Source organism: Heloderma suspectum, chromosome 14, assembly GCF_057233095.1.
Source record: "Heloderma suspectum isolate Gila_16-S chromosome 14, 16-S_ref, whole genome shotgun sequence".
Lineage (NCBI taxonomy): Eukaryota > Metazoa > Chordata > Lepidosauria > Squamata > Helodermatidae > Heloderma > Heloderma suspectum.
The window spans coordinates 20,021,114-20,033,898 of NC_139471.1; the positions used below are offsets into that span (position 1 = coordinate 20,021,114).

The 12,785-nt window shown below is 48.3% G+C and overlaps 1 protein-coding gene across 5 annotated transcripts in view; it reads left to right on the plus strand.

The window, feature by feature from the left end:
• The first annotated feature begins 3,587 nt into the window (after window positions 1-3,587).
• ENG (endoglin) overlaps window positions 3,588-12,785 on the plus strand; it is a 90,077-nt gene continuing 80,879 nt past the window's right edge. For 4 of the 5 annotated variants that reach the window (XM_084821212.1, XM_084821213.1, XM_084821209.1 and 1 more), the window contains exon 1: window positions 3,917-4,083. In XM_084821212.1, coding sequence (XP_084677338.1) covers window positions 4,020-4,083 — 64 coding nt within the window. In that variant the 5' untranslated portion in view covers window positions 3,917-4,019. Of the gene's footprint in view, window positions 4,084-12,785 lie in introns of all 5 variants that reach the window. The other variant, XM_084821211.1, reaches the window with a different exon arrangement.

The following is a 12,785-nucleotide window of genomic DNA, read 5'->3' on the forward strand; positions in this document are numbered from 1 at the left end:
CCATCTTCTGCACTAGAGCCCTTCAAATATTTGCAGACCGCTCTCACATCTCCCTGTAATCTTCTCTTCCCCAGGCTAAAACCAGTGGAGGCTGGTGGTGAATCTGCAGAGTGGTGAATCTGCTCCGGGTTTCAATCAGAACCAGTCAGAACTCTAAAGGACCTATCCAAGGTGCAAAGCATCCTTTAGAGTCTCAGCTCTTCCTCTTAGGACTTCCTTTCCAGATCCCTCAGCATCCTGGCCAACCTCCCCTGGCCACACTCCAACTTGTCAAATGCCCTCCTTAAAATATCAGGCACGTTCACTGTCACCAGTTACCAGACTGTAAGTTACCAGATGGTAAATTTTAACAACAATTGGCTACCGCTGCAGTTTATAAACTCTAGTTCGGGTTTAGGAGGCCTAGGGTTACACCAACCGATAGGACAACATAAAAACAAGCCCCTTCAATATATACGATAACCAGCAACCCCATCATATGCTGATGAGGACATCAGAACAGCCCTGCTGGGTCAGCCTAATGGTCCATCTAATCCCGCATCCTGTTTCCCACAGTGACCAACCAGAAGCCCCTTGGATGCTTGCAACCAGGACACGAGGGTATAAAACACCCTCCTGTAGTCATTCCCCAGCAACTGGTATTCAAAGGTAAACTGTTTGAATGTGGAGGCTCGATTTAGCCATTATGGCTAATACCGCTATTGACAAAACTATCCCCAAGGAATTTGTTGAATCCTTTTAAGCCCAACTATGCTAGTGGCTAGCAGGAAACCACACTATAGGCTATAGAGATCCGAAGGCTAGCTATGCCCCAAATTCCCATGCATTAACTAGCTGACTGCAACGCCGCCCCCTTCCTGTAACTTTCAGGCGAGGTTGCAATATTCCCAACAGCTATTACCACCAAGTAATTAATTAGTGACACGTTCTATAAAGAAATACATTTTGTGGCCAGTCTTGAGACTCCCACCAATCTGTTTCATGGGATGGCTCAGGGTTCTAGTATTATGAGAGGTTCCCCCCCGCCATTTTCTCCATAACATGCATAATTTCATTATTTTTTATACACCTCTACCATGTCCCACCTTACTTGCCTTTTTCTGCTTTCTTTCTAAACTAAACTAAACTAAACTAAACTAAACTAAACTAAACTGCACCTTTTTTAGCTCTACAATATCCTTTCTGAAATGTGGAAACCAAAACTGTACATGATATTCCCAAGGCCCATGGATGTGTATGAAGGCATTGCAGTATTGGCAGTTTTGTTTTCGATCCCATTACTGAAGACCTATAGCATAGAATTTGCCTTATTCACAGCTGCTGCACACTGGGCAGTGCTTTCATTGAGCTATCTGCCACAACCCCAAGACCTCTGGGGTCTATTTGGGGCAGGGCCTTCTCCGTAGTATTACCCAAACTGTGGAATATGCATCACATTCCATCACTACTGTTGTCTCAGGGCCTTGTTGCAAACCTTTTCTGTTTACCCAGGCTCTTGGCACCATTTAAATTTGCACTGCGCATGGCAAAACCATTTCACACTTTCAGGACATGAGAAGAGCCCGCCTGGATCAGACCAAGGGTCCGTCTAGTCCAGCATTCTGTTCACACAGAGGCCAACCAGCTGCCGACGGGAAACTCACAAGCAGGACAGGAGTGCAACAGCACCCTCCTGCCCATGTTCTCCAGCAACTGGTGTACATAGACTCACTGCCTCTGACACTGGAGGCAGCATAGAGCCATCAGGACTAGTAGCCACTGATAGCTTTCTCCTCCAGGCATTTGTCTAGCCCCCATTGAAAGTGAGTTCCATAGTTCAGCTCTGCGCTGCATGAAGAAGTCCTTCCTTTGAGCTGGCTGTCCTGAATCTCCCCCCAGTCAGCTTCATGGGAGGACCCCAGGATCTAGTATTATGAGAGGGAGAAAAATGTCTCCCTACCCACTTTATCCACACCATGCGTAATTTTGTACACCTCTGTCATGTCCCCCCTCAGTCGCCTGTTCTCAAAGCTACACTGTCCCAGATGTTTTAACCTTCCCTCATAGGGGAGATGCTCCACTATGACACAGCAGGTGCTGAGAAGTTGTATTTCGGAGAACAGTTGGTAACCGAGTGTGGGGATGGGAAAACGTAGGCCCATTGGCCAAATCCAGTCCTCTTGGGGGCCAAATTCAGCCCCCCCTGGGGTTTCAGTCTGGCCCTCCAGGGTTCCCCAACGGCCAAGCCCCCTTTTCCTGGCTCCACCCCTTCCCCCCAGCCACCAATCGTTTGGTGGTTTCCTGGCTCTTGTGCAGTTTTCCCCAATTCTAAACTGTCAACATGCCTCTCCAAAGGTTTCATGACAGGCAGTAAGTGCTTTAAGCAATGGCGGCTGGTGGCTCCCGGTCAGTGGGGTGGTGAATCCGCTCCGGGTTTCAGTCAGAACAGGGCAGAACTCTAAAGCTGCTATCCATGTGCAGAGCAGGGTTGCTCAGAAAAATGCGAAGCACCTTGGAGAGCTCTGCTAGCATTCTGACTGGTACTGACTGAAACCCGGAGCGGATTCACCACCCCACCGACACGGGAGCCACCAGCCGCCACTGTCTTTGAACTATGCTGGCTTTTTGGGGGGTAATTTTGGTCCTGCCTCCGAAATCGAATTCAGCCTAGTGTGGGACAGTTATAGGTTTGTTTCCTAGTCCAGCTTTCCCCACCTTGGTGCTTTCTGGATGGACTACAGCCTCCACCATTCCTGACCACTGGCCATGCTGACTGAGGTTGATGGGAGCTCTGGTCACAGATATCTGGAGGGTTCCAGGTTGGGGAAGGCTATTCTGTCTCTGACCAGAAGAGCAAACACCGTTCCTGGCTTTTCAACGGGTGGAAGGCAGGCAGGTGCGGAGTAAGCGAATGCACTCCGCACAAGGCAGTACGGAGTCTTTAGCCGTGTGCAATAATGGGGAGCAGGGGGTGGAGAGGAAGGAGATGAGAATTGTAAGGAGGAGTAGCAAGGTTGCTAGATCTCATGAGGCTCAGAACTGGGGGCTTGGGGGCGGAGCCAAGGGCATTGGGGTGGGGCCTTTCGGAGCAAGGGGGAGGAGCCTGGAATGTTTTTTTAAAGAGGGCTCCAGCTTCGCCTTCTAGCAAAATTATTTCTGTCTTCTCCACGTGTTTCCAAATAGATTGGTGATGTGTGTCTTGGCGTCCACCTCCCAGCCCTTCTCTCCGACACGGAGAAGGGAAAATGACTGAGACTGGAAGAATGTGCTGGGGGAGGGGGGGGAAGTTCTTAAATTTATGGTGGCGAGAGAAGGCCGAGGACAGGCCTTGTGGAAGGAAAACAGCTTGTGTGTCCTCCACCCTTCCTTCTTCTGCCCTTCTCACCTTGATTTAATTCCTTGCCCTGGTGACCCTGAGGAGGAAGCTTAAAAGCACCCTACAACCGGGTCAAACCCCGAGTCCTGGAAACACTAAATAAAAAAAGGAGAACTTCGCCGGCTTCTCTGCCTGGAGTCCATTTGGGGCTTTTTGCAACCAATCGCCTCTCGCTGTCAGTGCGTGATCAGCAGCTGTGGGGGTTTTTGCATCCTTTGAAGAGGTTTTTTTCCTTTTCAAAAAAAGAAGCAAAAAGCAGCATTTCCTTTTGCTGTTTTGGCAGGCCAAAGTCTTGGCAAGCCTCCCTCAAAAGGGAGTCAATTTCCTGCTTCGGTGGGTCATCAGGGCTGAACCAAGCCAGCGTTGAACATTCAGGCCGTGGCGCTCCGAGGAGAGAGACGCAGCCAGCCAGTGTGGCAAGGCCCGATCCCAGCCCCCCGCAGCCCAGTTGCGTCTTTCCTGCTCTCCTGCCGCCTCTGATCTTTCCGAACCGGACCGAGGCTGGAGTGGAGAAGGGCCGAGCTGCTTCTCCTGCGTCCTGCTGCAAAACGCCGCAGCCCGGCAGAGGTCCGTGTTTCTGGACCCCTGACCCTCGACACGGGCTAAAAGAAGCCAGGGCGGTGACTGAGGAAGAGCGAGGATCGAGCCCGACGGCCTTGGCACCATGGAGACAGCGCGGTGCCTAGCAGTGCTACTTCTGGCCTCGGGTGCCACGATGTTGGGGGCAAGTAAGTGGTTCTCTTGGTGACACTGGGGGGGGGGTGTCAAATCCGGCAGCAGGTTGCCGTAAGTGCTTGCAGTAGCCAGCCCTTGGTTCAACGTCCTGGCCTGGCATACAGGACTGCTGTTTGGATGCAGCTGGAAAAGGGGAAATGTTATCAAGCGGAGGGAGGGGAAGGAGGAACAGAACACCTCGGAAGGGGAAAATTGGACAGAGAAGAAAGTTGTATATATTTTTTGTGGCAAACCGGGAATCCCCCCCAGAAGAGAACAGAGGAAGCTGTCTTACACAAGTCATACCGTTGTTCCACCTAGCCCAGTATTGTCGACACTGCTTGGCAGGGGATCTCCAGGGTTTCAGGCAGGGATTGAACTGGCTCTACCGGGAGATGCCAGGGACTGAACCAGGGACCTTCTGCATGCAAAGCAGGGGCTCTACCACTGAGCGGTTGCCCTTCACCTAAAAATGAAATAAGATTTTCCAGTCCTCATGGGTATGAATAAAGAGCTGAATTAACTAGAAATATAGGAAGCTGCCTTATACTGAGTGAGACCCTTGGTCCACCTAGCCCAGTATTGTCGACACTGACTGGCAGCAGCGGCTCTCCAGGGTTTCAGGCAGGAGTTTTTCCAGCCCCAGCTGGAGATGCTGCTGGGGGTCGAAGCTGGGACCTTCTGCATGCAAAGTGGGGCTCTGACACTGAGCCACGGCCCTGAGCTGCTTAGGAGAAGAATGAGCAGCGGTGGAGGCGAGCGCCCAAGCCCTCCAGATGTTTCTTTCTCAACGACGAGAGGGGGGTGGTGCAGACTGCCTTCCCCAACCCAGATGTTTTGGGCTTCAACTCCCATCAGCCCCAGCCAGCAATGGTCAAGGATGCTGGGAGTTGTGGCCCAAAACATCTGGAGGGCACCAGGTTGGGGGAAGGTGCTATAGAAATGGACCCCAGCCACTGTGACGGCACATGTGTCTCTTTACATTCCTCCAGTCCAAAAATAAGATCTGTCGGGAGGCTGTTTCTTCTCCGCTCAGTTTCTTACAGCCCTGTCTGAAATGTGTGGACTCATCAGCAAGTCCCATTGATTTCAGCACAGTTGCTGGGTTCCCTCCAGCCAGCAATGGCACCGACAACTGTACCGGCTCCAAAGGGTCAGGAGCAGTTCCGGCAGGCTGGGAAGATGGATGGGTTAGGGGATTGCTGGAGGAACGAGGCCGGATTCAGTCCAGGGGCCGGAGCCCTTCTTGGGGCTCTGGAAAAGATGCAGGCACCATCTCTAGGTGGGGATCTGGCAACCTTCTTAGATAGGCAAGTAAAGCCATGCGGTTCCTGAACCTCTGAAACTGTTTACCGGTTCAAGAGCCTGAGAAACAGTCTTAACAATGACCTTCGGAAAGAGAAAAGGAAGAGAGAAATGGAAAGAAAGCGCTCTGCAATTTCACACAGGGGGCTTCGAGTGAATGGTTCTGGTCTTGTTTGGGTGGGTTGGTATGCAAATATAAAACCCAGTATTTGGCCAGAATGCTCACTGGCATGACAAACGCCTCCCTTTTCCTTTCCTTTCCTTTCCTTTCCTTTCCTTTCCTTTCCTTTCCTTTCCTTTCCTTTCCTTTCCTTTCCCACATGAGCTATACGAGCCGCTGTCCAAGACAGGCTCCAAACAAGCAGAAGCCTCGGGTGCGAGTTGCTTCTTGGGCTCTCCTTTTTGTCTTCGCCTTCTTAGTGGAGTGCTAGGGTCATTGAAGGTGGAGCGGAAGGCTCCCCCATTATGTATTCCTTCATTGCCCCCAAAATAATTCTGGAGCTAACTATGGTTCCTGGAGCTCAAGTCTCCCGCTAAGCCGTTTCCTCAGAACCTTAGTCTAGTCTGGATAGTTTGGGGAGTGTCAGGCCTTCTGCACATGTCCCAAGGCGTGGTCGTCTTTTGTGTGCACATGTCACCCAAAGGTGTGCCCTGCCATGTCTGCTTTTATGCGTGTGAGTGTGTGGTGGTGCTGTTGAGGAGAGATCCCAGCCTCCTTTACCAGAAAGGCCCTGCCCTGTTAACACGAACCTCTCCCTGCCCAGGGCCTAGAGAAAGGTAGATTTATTACACGTATTAACAATACACTTCTATATGTATCTACTCAGAAGTAGACCCCTTGGAGTTCAATGGGACTTAGTTCCAGGTACGTGAGTATAGGATTGCAGGATAAAAGTATGTATATCCCATCTTTCCATTTAAAAATGCTTCTATCCATCTATCCATCTGTCTATCTATCATCAGAACATAAGAGCCCTGCTGGATCAGGCCAAGGGTCCATCCAGTCCAGCATTCTGTTCACACAGTTGCCAACCAGCTGCCCACGGGAAACCCATAAGCAGGACATGAATGCAAAAGCACCCTCCTGCCCATGTTCCCCAGCAACTGGTGTACACAGGCATACTGCCTCTGGCACTGGACGTAGCATAGAGCCATCAGAATGAGTAGCCATAGCTATTTAATTATCTAATCTATCTATCTGTCCCAGTTTCATCTTTCTTTGGAAGGCGGTATAGAGGGTTGACGGTTGGGTGAGGGCAGTCTGTGTACACCAGGGGTGGGGTGTTTGGGACTCTGCCTCCCATCATCCAACCATTGGCCATTCTGACTTGAGCTGATGGGAGCCATTCTCCAGCAACATCTGGAGGGCAAGTGGATCCCCATTCCTGGTATAAACAGCAGGGACCTAGATAGGGGCACATTTTTTCCTCCTGAAGGGGGGCTGTTCCTCCCTCTCCCACTACACTGCTGGGCTATGGCGGTGTCATGAGCGCATCAGACTTGAAATCCCTTCTTAGCCACCAAATGCACTGGGTGTCTTTCCTTTCAGAGCCTCTTCCTATGCTCCTTTCCCACTGAATTGTGCCCAAAGCAACTTTCCGTATGTCAAATGAGCAGCAATAAATATAGAACCAGTCCAAAACAGGGCACACAGGAGAAAACCTGCTTTGCGCCTGGTTGCATTGTTGCTGCACCCAGCCCTGCCTTGGCTACTCCAGACATTTCCGAACCTGGTGCTCTGCAGAAGTCTTGGAGTCATCGCCCCACACATCTGGGAAAGGAATTAGGAAAAGAATTGAGAGTAATACCACCAATATCATAATGCCCTTATAGAAAGCTATGGCGGGACGACACTTGGAATACTGTGCGCAGTTCTGGTTGCCGCACCAAAAAAAAGATATTGTAGAGCTGGGAAAAGTGCAAAAAAGGCCAGCTAAAATGATCAAGGGGCTGGGGCATCTCTCCTGTGAGAGGAGGTTACAACAGCTGGGATTGTTTAGCTTGGAAAAAAGCAGGGTAAGGGGAGACATGATAGAGGTCTACAAAATTATGCCTGGTGTGGAGAATGTGGATAGGGAGACATGTTTCTCCCTCTCTTGTAATACTAGAACCCAAACGGGTCGTCCCATGAAGCTGATTGGTGGGAGATTCAGGAGAGCTAAAAGGAAAGACTTCTTCACACAGCGCAAAGTCAAACTATAGAATTCACTACCACAAGATGTAGTGACGGCCACCAATTTGGATGGCTTTCAAAGGGGTTAGACAAATTCCTGGAGGAGAAGGCTGTCCATGGCTTCTAGTCCTGACCTGATGGCTATGTGCTACCTCCATTATCAGAGGCGGTATGCCTATGTTCACCAGTTGCTGGGGAACATGGGCGGGAGGGTGCTGTTGCACTCGTGTCCTGCTTGTGGGTTCCTGGTCAACAGCTGGTTGGCCACTGTGTGAACAGGATGCTGGACTAGATGAACCCTCGGTCTGATCCAGCAGGGCTCTTCTGATGTTATTTAGAGGGCCTCGGGTTGAAAACGGCAGATCTGCTCTGATAAACAGTAGCTCACCAAGTTCTCAGACAGAGAGAGGTCTGCCCTATCTCCCACTACCCAATCTGTTTACCTGGCAGTGCCAGGGATCAAACCCAGGATGTTCCACACACAGAGTGGGTTCTGCCACTGAGCTATCAGCCTTCCTCAAGAATGTCCCCATTGTAAATCCCCATCAGTCAGTATATCAGGGGTGAGGAATCTGTGACCCACCAGATGTTGTTAGATGCCAACTCCCATCAATCCCAGCCAGAATGGCCAATGATCAAGAATGATGGGACTTGTAGTTTAACTCCATCTGGAGACGTGCAAGTTCCCCACTCCAGCAATACATAATAAATCATCTCGATACAGCTAAGGAAGCCAAACACTGGATAGTCTGTTGTGGATTCAGACAATCCATAGCCACTTAAAAGCTCCCTGCATGGTATTTCTATATCCACATGGACACAGGTAGTCTCATCTGTTGCTCCTACCACATAGTTAAGCCCCGAATCACCCCTCCCCCACACTGTAAGGTTGCCGGTTCTTTTCTCTCTCTTTTTCTGGCCGGGTCCCTCTGTGCCTTGAATGCCTGAATGACAAGCGGCAATGTAACAGGTCAAGCTCCTCTTATAATTGCATCCGCATGGCTGGGGGATGCTTGACCTGCTGAATTTCGGCCAACTGCACAGCATTTAACAGCACCAGAGCCGTTCATTGGAAAAGCGCAGGGCCTGGCAGTCGTACACCCCTGCAGCTGTTTGAGGAAATCTAGAGAAGTGGAAGACAGGGCTTAAACGCGTAGGGCGGTAGCTGAGCGGTAGAGCCCCTGTTTTGGACTTCTGGCATCTCCAATTAAAAGGAGCAGGGAGCACTTCTCGTTAAAAAGGATCTCAGGCAGACGGTTGATGGGAAAGAGCTTGGGGTGACCATGACAGGCAATGTAGGCAGTGATGAGCTCAATAGAAGATCCTGGGTTAAGTCCCAGCATATCTCTTTTGTTTTTTAAAGGATGTCAGATAGCAGAGTTGGGAAGTGCTCTTCCCAGAGAACCCAAATAGCAATCCCCCATAAGAGCAGACAATTACCAGTAAGGAAGTAGTGTTCCACGAAAGCTTGTGCCATACTAAACTTGTTAGTCTTTAAGGTGCCACAAAACTTACGGTACAATCCTACGCATGTGTAGACAGAAAAAATGTCCTACAACTCCCAGCATGCCCAAGCCAGCCATTGGATGCCTTGGGTTGCATCCGACGTTAGTCCTACTTAGAGTAGACCCATTGGAATGAATAGGGCTTACATTAGTCATAACTAGCACAAGTCCCATTCATTCTAATGGGTCTTCTCTAAGTAGGACTAGCATTGGATGCAACCCACAGATTTGCATTATTTGCATATGCTATTTTCAGTAGGTTGGGACCCGGACCTGCCTTCCATGAACAGAAGGACTCTGCTCATGGAAGTTGCATCTGCCAGATTGAGGGGGGGGGCCCTTCCCCTTGCACTACAGCTCACCCCATCCAACAGGATCCTCCAACCCCATTTTGAGAGGGCTGCAGGGGCAGCCATGGGGAGGAGAGGGGTTGGAAATCTGCCTCTGCCAGCCCAGTTGCACACGTAGAAATGTAAAGATGCACATTTGGGGGGGAAATGACTATAATTTCAATAGAAATACAACACATCACACCATAGTGGGGAAGACTGTAACCTGAACATCTGCTCCTCAGTCTGCTGAACAGGTACTAAATGTGAGTGGGAAACTCCAAGGACCCTGCCCTCTCTCTGTTCTTAGGGGTTTTGAACTTTAAACCACACTTGGACTGGGCACCCTTTCAAATAGAGGACTGTCTGTAAAGGAGGACACATGGTCAGAGCCAGCCCTACCATTAAGCAGAGTGGGGCGGCTGCCTCAGGTGGCAGATGCTGTGGGATGGCAGCAGCTCCCTGCCATTCCCCCTGAATCCCCTAAATTAGCTCACTCTCTGCCTCCTAATCTACCCCACTGCCCTCAGGTATAGCAGAGGAAAATGTCCCATTTCCCATTCCACAGCCAGATTCTGTACGTGGGGAATATGGATGGCGTATGTGGAATATGTATGTTGCGGGGGGCGGGGGCAGCTTGTCCTTTGCCTCAAGCAGCAACATGTATTGGGCCAGCCCTGTATGTGGCCACCTTAAAGACTGGACTACTACTAGATGATCAGTCTGGATACGGCTGCTTTCTATGTCCGTGACAGTTCAAAATACATTTGCGTGGAATGGAAGACTGGACATTCCTTGGGGCTTTCGTATGATCATGCGGCATCCCCCCCCACCTCAAGATTTAACTATTAGGAAAGCGGGAGAAGGCCGAACCCTGAAATACGACAACTCTAGCAACTGACACTAACCACATTCTTCATATATATATATATATATATATATATAATTTTTATATAATTATATTATAATTTTATATATATATATAATTTTTTAAAAACAAAACAACAACATAAACACACAATAGGCATACAGTAAAATATCTCTTATGATTGTAAGGTATGTACCTTTGGCTCCACCTACACAACAAATGCTCATTATTATTCTCTAATTCTTATCTTGGTTGTATATCATACATTGAGTTCACAGACATTATATTATTTCTCTCCTGATTTGAACAACAATAACAAAACAGAGTTAACCATCTCAAAGCTCAAAATCCAGATACATAGATATCACTTTTCTCTGTTTCTTGTACAAATTCTATAAAAAGTTTCCAGTCTAACATAAATTTAGTTGTTGATCCTTCTTTAATTATAGTGGTCAGTTTTGACACTAACCATATTCTAATAACACACCCTTTTGCTAATAAGGCAAAAATGTGGCAGCAGTTAACCTTGGAGAAGGACCAGAAAATCAGAACTGTTCCCCGGTAAATTGGGAAAGTCAGAATGTAGGCATTCCCAATAATCTTTACAACAACCTGTTAAGGTAGGCCAGTGATTTTATCCCCATATTACATGCAGGGATGGATGAACGTATCCATTTTGGTTTCTCTCTATTTCTCATTTTTCCAGTCTTAAAAGTTTGGTTCATCTAGAACTTTGAGAATGTCTTCACTCATAAATTCAGTTAATCCCAAATACTGAGAATTCTTTTTTTTAAGTTCACATGAACTTAAATAAATTTTCCTTATATAATGCATTTTAGTATTATTTCCCCTATTAGATGCATTTCTGTACATATTTTTGTTCTTGGACAACTCCTTTGCAAAATTCGGAGACATATGAATTTTGAAGCATAACTGAGTTTCTGTTCATTTAGGAGATTAAGGGCGCAATCCTATGCATGTTTAGACGGAGAAGATGCCTACAACTCCCAGCATGCCCCAGCCAGGGCATGCAATGTAGGCATTTTCTCTGTCTAAACATGCATAGGATTGTGCCCTAAAAATGCAAAATTAGGTAAATCTGCTTTAAACTGCAAACTGAACGAATGTCTCCGAAGCCTACTTACACATAAGCAGCTGAGGCAGAAAGATTTGAAATGGGAATTTCCCCAGCTCAGAACTCTGGCTCATCCATTAAATTGTAATATTTTACCACTGTAATCTGTGCCTCCCACGCAAGATCTGGTTTGATTCTCTTTGAGAACTATGATGAAATCAAGCTGAGGTTTGAGTAAGACAAATGCAGCATGCTGGCAGGGGAAGAAAAGTTATTCTCACGTGGCAGAAAACAGCTTTAAAAGGCCTAGCAGGGGTGGGAAGAAAGAGAAAAACGCCCGTGATGCAAGGAAAAAGAGGAAAGTGCAAGGTTTCAGATTTTATTTCTGTTCACATTCTGCTTCTCAGCAATGGGAGGAGAGGCCGAGAGGGAGAGAAAATGGAGCAAAGGGGAAAGAAAAGGATTGCACGAGTTTAGAAAGTCCCAGCAATGAAGGATTAGCCAAGCAATGCAAGAGCGGGGATAAACTCTCCGTGGGGAGTTATGTGAGCAGTGAAAAGCGAGAGAAGCAGCTTGTTCCCATCCATCCATATTCCATTTAATAACACCTCCCCCCCACCCCGCGCACTTCACCCAGACAGAGAAAGAGATGGGTTAAGCCACTGGAAGTGAAACCAGAATGAACGTTTTACCTGGTCCTTGGTCACATCACTGGAAGAGAGACTTGGTTTTGCAAAGCCTGGCAAGTTTCAAACACATTAAGGGCACAGTCTATGCATGTTTAGACCGATAAAAATCCTATAACTCTCAGCTGAGAGTTGTAGGACTTTTTTTCTGTCTAAACATGCATAGGATTGGGCCCTGAGGCTGCAATCCTGTTTAGACACTTTGTTGTCGTTTATTCGTTCAGTTGCTTCCGACTCTTCGTGACTTCATGGACCATCCCATGCCAGAGCTTCCTGTCGGCCGTCGCCACCCCCAGCTCCCCCAAGGTCGAGTCCATCACCTCCAGAATATCGTCCATCCATCTTGCCCTTGGTCAGCCCCTCTTCCTTTTGCCTTCCACTTTCCCTAGCATCAGCATCTTCTCCAGGGTGTCCTGTCTTCTCATTATGTGGCCAAAGTACTTCAGTTTTGCCTTTAATATCATTCCCTCAACTGAGCAGTCTGGCTTTATTTCCTGGAGGATGGACTGGTTTGATCTTCTTGCAGTCCAAGGCACTCTCAGAATTTTCCTCCAACACCACAGTTCAAAAGTTTGTTTAGACATTTACCTGGGAGTAAGTCCCACTGAACTCAACAGGACTTGCTTCTGAGTAGGTGTGCCTAGGATTGCACAAGGCAGCTTCCTTATGCATCCAAATAGCGGGAGGGTAAAAGGTGCATAGGGAAAATATATATATATTTATATATTTTCTTTTAGCCTCCTGCTATTTTGATGCATAGGAAGCTGCCTTGGAT